Here is a 7,500-nt window from a genome sequence, read left to right as displayed (position 1 = left end):
TTCTGACCAGTTTTAATGTAAAGCAAAGGGAAATTAATGTAAAGCAAAGGAGAATTAAAGTAAAGCAAAGGGGAATTCTAAGAAATATTATTGTAAAGCAAGTGGAATTTTTGTTTTAGTGTAAAGCAAAGGCAATTTTAATCAATCTTAATGTAAACCCTAGGCGAATCATTATAAATTCTAACGCAAATCAAAAGCAAATTATAATAAATTTTAATGTAAAGCAAAGGCAAATCATAGTAATATTTAATGTAAAACAAAGGAATATCGTGATCAATTTTACTGTCAAAAAAGGCATATAATAAACTTCAACGTACAACAGCAAAGACAATTTCTAATCTTTGAAAACTACTCTTTTTTTTATGAAGAACTTTTATCCAAATATAAAAAAATAACAAAAACCATATTTCTTGCGTATATGCAATAGCCAGTGCAACAATAGTTTACATAAAGGTTTAAAGGCCGCTCATGAATGGCAGTGGCAACGGACAGTGACACTGGCTGGCTGGCAGGACAATGTATATATATATATATATATATATATATATATATATATATATATATATATATATATATGATCTACACCCAAGCCCCTCTGCATCCAAGCTAGGACCAGGGAGGGCCAGGCAATGGCTGCTAATAACTCAGCAGATAGACCTATAGGCTCCCCAAAACTCACAATCCTTAGGTCAAAAGGATGGTGAGGTTGCAGACACTACAAGAAAATATGAGCTTGAGCGGGACTCGAACCCCAGTCTGGCGTTCACCAGTTAGGGACGTTACCACATCGACCACCACAACCCTTACTGGGAAAGCAGTGGGCAGTGAGTGAAAGCAGCATGGCGAAAATGGAGATAAATAATTGGAGTTGTTTTAGACAAGATATACATTAAGACTCAAAATAAAAATCTATAATAGTTATCAGAAAGGTACTATTATATGAGGGAGAAACTTCGGCACTTGAAGAGGAAAGAGGAGGAACTGTTGGAAAGAACCAAGATGAAGATGGTGAGATGAAATGCTGGAATATCACTACTAGAAAAGAGGAGGGGAGGGGGGAGTCAAGATATAAGAAGTATGTATGGAAAATTAAAGGCTAGAGAAGCACGTCTGAGATCAGATCCTATGGTCATTTAATGAGAAGGGAGGAGGTGGAACCAATCAAAAGAGCTAAGAATATGCCAGTTATGGGGAGGGGTGTGGCAATTACACCTAATGGGATCTTAATTTCTTGGATCCCTAATACTTTTCAGTATGCTTTTTACCAAGAACCTTTTCACAGAAATTTGTAACTAAGATATATAAAACTGTCCAACCAAAAATTATATTCTGAATAATTGTATTTGATGTCAAAAGGAAATCACAATTAATAATTTTATAATTTATTGGCATTAACTTTATACAATAGCCTTCAGCACTTATCTTATACACAGAAGCTCACATCAAGAGTTTAAGCAACTTTTGATATGGTATTATATACTGTACACGGTAATATGACGCCTCTCTCGTCCAAAGCTGTAGAGGAACTCATATAATGGTTGTTAATGAAGTGTCAAATCAACACTCGTTAGCAATGTTAAAATCATCCAAGTTACAACAGTAAAAGTCTGAAAGTTGTCAACAAACTGATAGCTATCATGTTTTACTGCTCTTGTGAAGCAATAGTCTTAATCCTCTGAGTCCTACAATTATATAGGCAGTCCTTCATAGGCTTTAAAGGGCAAGCATTGGGCTGTTGCTTCTAAATTCACCTCGAATCATTGAATGAATCGTCTAGCCAGAGGGTCTACACAAATTCTAGAAACAAGACATGGATTTTCAGTGTTGTGCACCTTGATACTGTCAACTGTGGCGATATAATCATATAGTTACTGTACATTAAATAAAGGGAAATATTTCTTATAAGAAAAGCAGCATAACCTACACAGGACGTCTCACTGTCCAAATCCAGGAGGAGCGTTACACACATGTTGTAGCACTTGTCATCACCACCATAGGCCCCATCACTGGAGCTAGATGGAAGTTGTTGGAAGCATTTGACAAAAGGACAAAGAGGTCGGACAAGTAGGCCGTAACCAGGTTTGATTACTCCAGCAAAACAGTGTGGCTCATAAATATTCTCACACCATTACACATGACCCTGAAGAGTCCTACACCAGTAGCTACATAAACCTGGTACTGATACAGTGTTAAAATTTAGATGCATTGCAACTCAATAAATTTTACCACCTATTCAAGAGGAAACACCAAACCCAGACCCTCCATTGCCAACAAAAACAGGATTTTGATATATACTATTAAATCCCGGAGTGACAGCTCTGAAAGTCCCACTAATACCAGACTGTATGTTCTCATATGTTCCAAGTGAGCCTGGATTAAGAGGGATGCCTACAGACCTTTGATTTCCAGTTCCCCCGGTTCTCCCTTGAAAGGTAATGGGTCCTTTACTATGAATGATACCTGTGTTACCGTTATTTACTACAGCAACATTATTGATGCGCGGTAATAATACACTCTGATGAGCACGGTTAATGTTAAAATTCCTGACACTTTCCAAAGCTCTATTCACAAACATCGCACTACTTCCAAATTCACCAATTCCTTCTCCAGCATTTCTACCACCAAAACTGCCAATACGTTTTATAAGTCCACCCTCGACAGCAGTATTGATATCAAAATTCCTATCACCAAGAATTCCAAGATCAAATTCAGTTTCTGCAGCAACTTCTTGTGCATTTACATTTCCTTGTTGTGACTGTCCTCCAGTGAGACCTTCTTGGCCAATTGAAGCTTCTTCTACATTACCTTGACCAAAAACTTCCTCATCAATAGACTGACCAAACGTGCCATCATAGGAGATACCACCAACTTCTCCCTGAGCGAATTCTTCAAAGTTGTGGCCAAAATTAGCTCCAAAGTTGTTCTGTGTCAGGAATGGAGAACTGATATCTGCCATTAACAGTGACAGAACACCAATCAGCAACCAAGCAACATTCATCTGGAAAAAGAGAACTACAATATACTTGAAGTTTGTTGATACATAAAAGCTATATGGTTAATAATCCACGAATTCTGAATCAAATATTGCATGTTGATACATAAAAGCTATATGGTTAATAATCCACGAATTCTGAATCAAATATTGCATGTTGATACATAAAAGCTATATGGTTAATAATCCACGAATTCTGAATCAAATATTGCATGTTGATACATAAAAGCTATATGGTTAATAATCCACGAATTCTGAATCAAATATTGCAATTTGAGAAACATGAACATGCAAAAAAATTGAAACTAAAAAAGTCGTACATAAATAAGGCTAAATATGTTTACGATATGCAATATGAATTTATAACTAGAAACGCAAAAAGGTTTTCCGAAAGTTGCTTTCCTTGACGATCTACATTTGCATGTAATCTTTTAAATATTATGTTCTCGAAAAAGCACAATGAAATACATAATAAGGAAGCGTGCATTCCTATATCTCAAATACGAAAAAGACCCTACAGACTTAAAGTTTTCCCTGGACAAGCCACTATAAATGCAGTCTTTTTGGGCGCAGTTAAGAAAAAGACCCTACAGACTTCAAGTTATCCCTGGACAAGCCACTATAAATGCAGTCTTTTTGGGTACAGTTACGAAAGAGGCCCTAAGACTTCAAGTTATCTCTGGACAAGCCACTATAAATGCAGTCTTTTTGGGTACAGTTACGAAAGAGGCCCTAAGACTTCAAGTTATCTCTGGACAAGTCACTATAAATGCAGTCTTTTTGGGTACAGTTACGAAAATGACCATACAGACTTCAAATTATCCCTGGACAAGCCACTATAAATGCAGTCTTTTTGGGCGCAGTTAAGAAAAAGGACCCTACAAACTTCAAGTTTTCCCTGAACAAGCCACTGTAAATACAGTCTTTTTGACCGCAGTTACGAAAAAGGCCCTACAGACTTCCAGTTATCCATGGACAAGCAAATATAAATGCAGTCTTCTTGGGGACAGTTTTCGAAGTTCAACGGGTTAAAGTGGTTTTTAAACCTTCCTTTTATCAGTTAAGCAAATGTTATTATTCTCATCAAGTCAATAGCCTTCCTCGAAACTTTTGGAGGCTCTTGAGCATATAGGGCTCTCAGACTTTGACAAGAAGATATGAAGATTATAGTATGATGTTATCCATCTAGCAGGCTCTTGAGTATATAGGGATCTCAGACTTTGACAATGTGCAATTTCAAAGTACGCCCCATAACAAAAAATAAAGTTATTATTATTATCATTATTACTTGCTAAGCTACAACCCTAGTTGGAAAAACAGGATGCTATAAGCCCGGGGGCCCCAACAGCGAAAATAGCCCAGTGAGGAAAGGAAACAGGAAAAATAATATATTTTAAGAAAAGTAACATTAAAATAAATATTTTCTATATAAACTATGAAAACTTTAACAAATCGAGTAGAAGAGAAATAAGACAGAATTGTTTGCCCGAGAGGACCCTCAAGCAAGAGAACTCTAACCCAAGACAGTGGAAGACCATGGTACGGAGGGTATGGCACTGCCCAAGATTAGAGAACAATGGTTTGATTTTGGAGTGTCATTCTCCTAGAAGAGTTGCTTACCATAGCTAAAGAGTCTCTTCTACCCTTACCAAGAAGAAAGTGGCCACTGAACAATTACACTGCAGCAGTTAACCCATTGATAGAAGAATTGTTTGGTAATCTCAGTGTTATCAGGTGTATGAGGTCAGAGGAGAATATGTAAAGAATAGGCCAAACTATTCGATGCATGTGTAGGCAAAGGGAAAATGAACCGTAACCAGAGAGAAGAATTCTATGTAGCATTGTCTGGCTAGTCAAAGGACCCCATAACTCTCTAGCAGTAGTGTCTCAACGGGTGGCTGGTGCCCTGGCCAACCTACTACCTACAAATGTTAAACGATTCCGAATGAACATCATGAAACGACCGTGGGGGTCCTGTAGAGAGTAGGGTTCCCCCGCTGTACAGGACCAGATAAGCAGCCCTTAAAGAAAAGTAAAGTAATAAAAATGTTACCCTTTCATAATTCTGACGATCTAACAAGGTAAGAAAGACGAATTAATCAGAAATAACAATAAAATGTTATTAAAATAGGTGGCTATTCATTCGTTATTCATCTCGTTATTCATTTGTTATCACTCGGGCACTGGCGAGTCAGAATTAATTTTTGCTATTCATTCGTTATTCATCTCGTTATTCATTTGTTATCACTCGGGCACTGGCGAGTCAGAATTAATTTTTGCTATTCATTCGTTATTCATCTCGTTATTCATTTGTTATCACTCAGGCACTGGAGAGTTAGAATTCATTTTTATGTAGTTGTTAATGAATAAACATTGTAACGGATGGTTAGGTTGATGTATAAATGAATGTGTTGATGAAGTCGTTTATATGCCTGTATAATCAGTTGTTGGGATTATGATATTAAAAGTACATAGAATAAACTACGAGCATTGAAAAATATAAAGACAATTGTTGCTATGTAGCACGAAGACTGACGAAGACCACCATACACACCTTTGGAAGTGTCTCTTTTATGCCCACGAAGAAGAATGGCAGCCATTCAGCAGATAAATGCAGATAAATGGGCCTTCTTATATACCCTGTTTACCAAGGGGTGGGATGGTGGTGGCTTACAAAGCTAAAGGGAGTAGGTATACACAAACTGTGTATACTTGCATACTTGCACAAGGGACAATCTTAGCCACAAAGCTATAAGAAAAGTTACCAAGGTGATGCAACAAGATGTGCTACAAAGGAGCAGAACGTGTTTGCTTAGTTTTGATTTTGACCGATATGTTTTTGAGTGGTTAGGCGGCGTCCGGTTTTTGCTTGTGCGTATCGATAGGTTTTCGAAAAAATAGGCTACAGGCATCGGCAATGAATGCGCACGATGAAAATGCCACTTGCATCGTGTAAACATCATTAGTGCACATCATTAACATGACACATCCTACATCACCCGAAAAACATGGCCCAGAGAAATATAATGCAGTGATTGGTTATTATTTAAACAAGAAACTCGAAAAGAGAGAACTATGAATTCACATTAAACAACGTAGGTTAGAACATGTTGATCTTTCCTCTATAACCACAAAGAGGAATGTTCTCTTCAACTCCGCCTTATCTCTAAATGTCATTCGTTCATAAATTCACACAAATAACACATAACATTTGATTATCTATTCTACAGTATATGATTGTTTATAGATAAATGACAGGTAGAGATAACAGGAAACGCCGCAGAAGACCCCCAAAAATGGCTAAATGGCTCCAGAGGGAAGAAGGACATTGTCTTTGCTTGTAGTGTTACTAGAGCAAGATTATATGAGAGGATGAAGAAACCTTTATTATTGCTCCACCATTTACCTAACACATTAAGCACACACAAACATATTATATATATATATATATATATATATATATATATATATATATAAATCAGACAACAGCTAGGTTTAGTAAATTTTGGAAATTAAATCGCCTGAAATTACATGAAAAAATCAGGCTATATATCAGTTTAGTGAGATCTGTGTTACAGTATGGACATGAGTCATGGTATGATAATCAAGCAATCTCCAACAGATTTGGTAGATTTGAGAACAAAGCGTTCAGAAGAATATTGGGAGTTAAATGGCAGGTCAGGGTTAGAAATGAAACTATGAGAGAGATTACTCGAGTGCCATTTGTGGATGAGATCATGGTGAGGGGTAGGTGGAGATGGTTTGTGCATGCTCTTCGCACTCCCAAAGAGAGATTAGTTTACCAAACATTCAACTAGGCTCCACAAGGCACTAGAAGAGCTGGAAGACCCAGGCCTACAAGTCTGAGGACTATGAAGCGGGAAGTCGGATATGATGAATGGAGAAGTATTGAATTAAAAGCTCAGACTATAGATGGCTGGCGAAATCTAATGCCAATAGGCACAGGAAGAGATGATGATGATGATGTATATAAATCTTTTTCTGAGTGGGGATACCTTGGCTTGCTGAAAGGGTTATGTATCGCCATGATCAGCAAAGCTTTGCTAGTTAAGGCTACCCATACTAGGTTGGCTTTCTGTGAGCGATCAGATGAAAATCTCTCACCATCACCAATCCTGACTGGCCAGTGTGGTGATGAAAAATTCCAAACCTCAGACATTTGACTAAAGACATATCTGAGGCCTTTGTCCTGCAGGGGACTAGAAACAGCTGCATTTGTTGAAGATGTTGTTTGGTGTATATAAATATATATATATATATATATATATATATATATATATATATATATATATACATACACATGTACGTAGTGTAGGGGTACAAGCAGAACTAAAATGTTAGGATGATACGAAGTGGTAAACCAGTTAGATTAAAGGCAAGTGATTCGGAATTAATTAGTCAAATGGAGGATAACTAGTTGGTGTAATGAGTGAGCTGTTCGTATATGTTATGGGGAAGGAGGAGAAGGACTGGGGAGGATTTGATAG

At 37.3% G+C, this 7,500-nt stretch overlaps 1 protein-coding gene across 4 annotated transcripts in view; it reads right to left on the bottom strand.

The window, feature by feature from the left end:
- The window catches only part of LOC137654785 (uncharacterized), a 262,756-nt gene that overhangs the window by 179,031 nt on the left and 76,225 nt on the right, over positions 1 to 7,500 (bottom strand). Inside the window, exon 3 of one of the 4 annotated variants that reach the window (XM_068388737.1) lies at positions 1,373 to 2,998. The exons of the other annotated variants lie outside the window; for them this stretch is intronic. Coding sequence (XP_068244838.1) covers positions 2,234 to 2,998 — 765 coding nt within the window. The 3' untranslated portion in view covers positions 1,373 to 2,233. Of the gene's footprint in view, positions 1 to 1,372; positions 2,999 to 7,500 lie in introns of those variants that run through there. 4 annotated transcript variants of the gene reach the window in all.

This window comes from Palaemon carinicauda, chromosome 15, assembly GCF_036898095.1.
Source record: "Palaemon carinicauda isolate YSFRI2023 chromosome 15, ASM3689809v2, whole genome shotgun sequence".
Taxonomy (NCBI): domain Eukaryota; kingdom Metazoa; phylum Arthropoda; class Malacostraca; order Decapoda; family Palaemonidae; genus Palaemon; species Palaemon carinicauda.
Note: the sequence above shows the minus strand (reverse complement) of the source record. Positions and strands in the feature narration are given on the sequence as shown.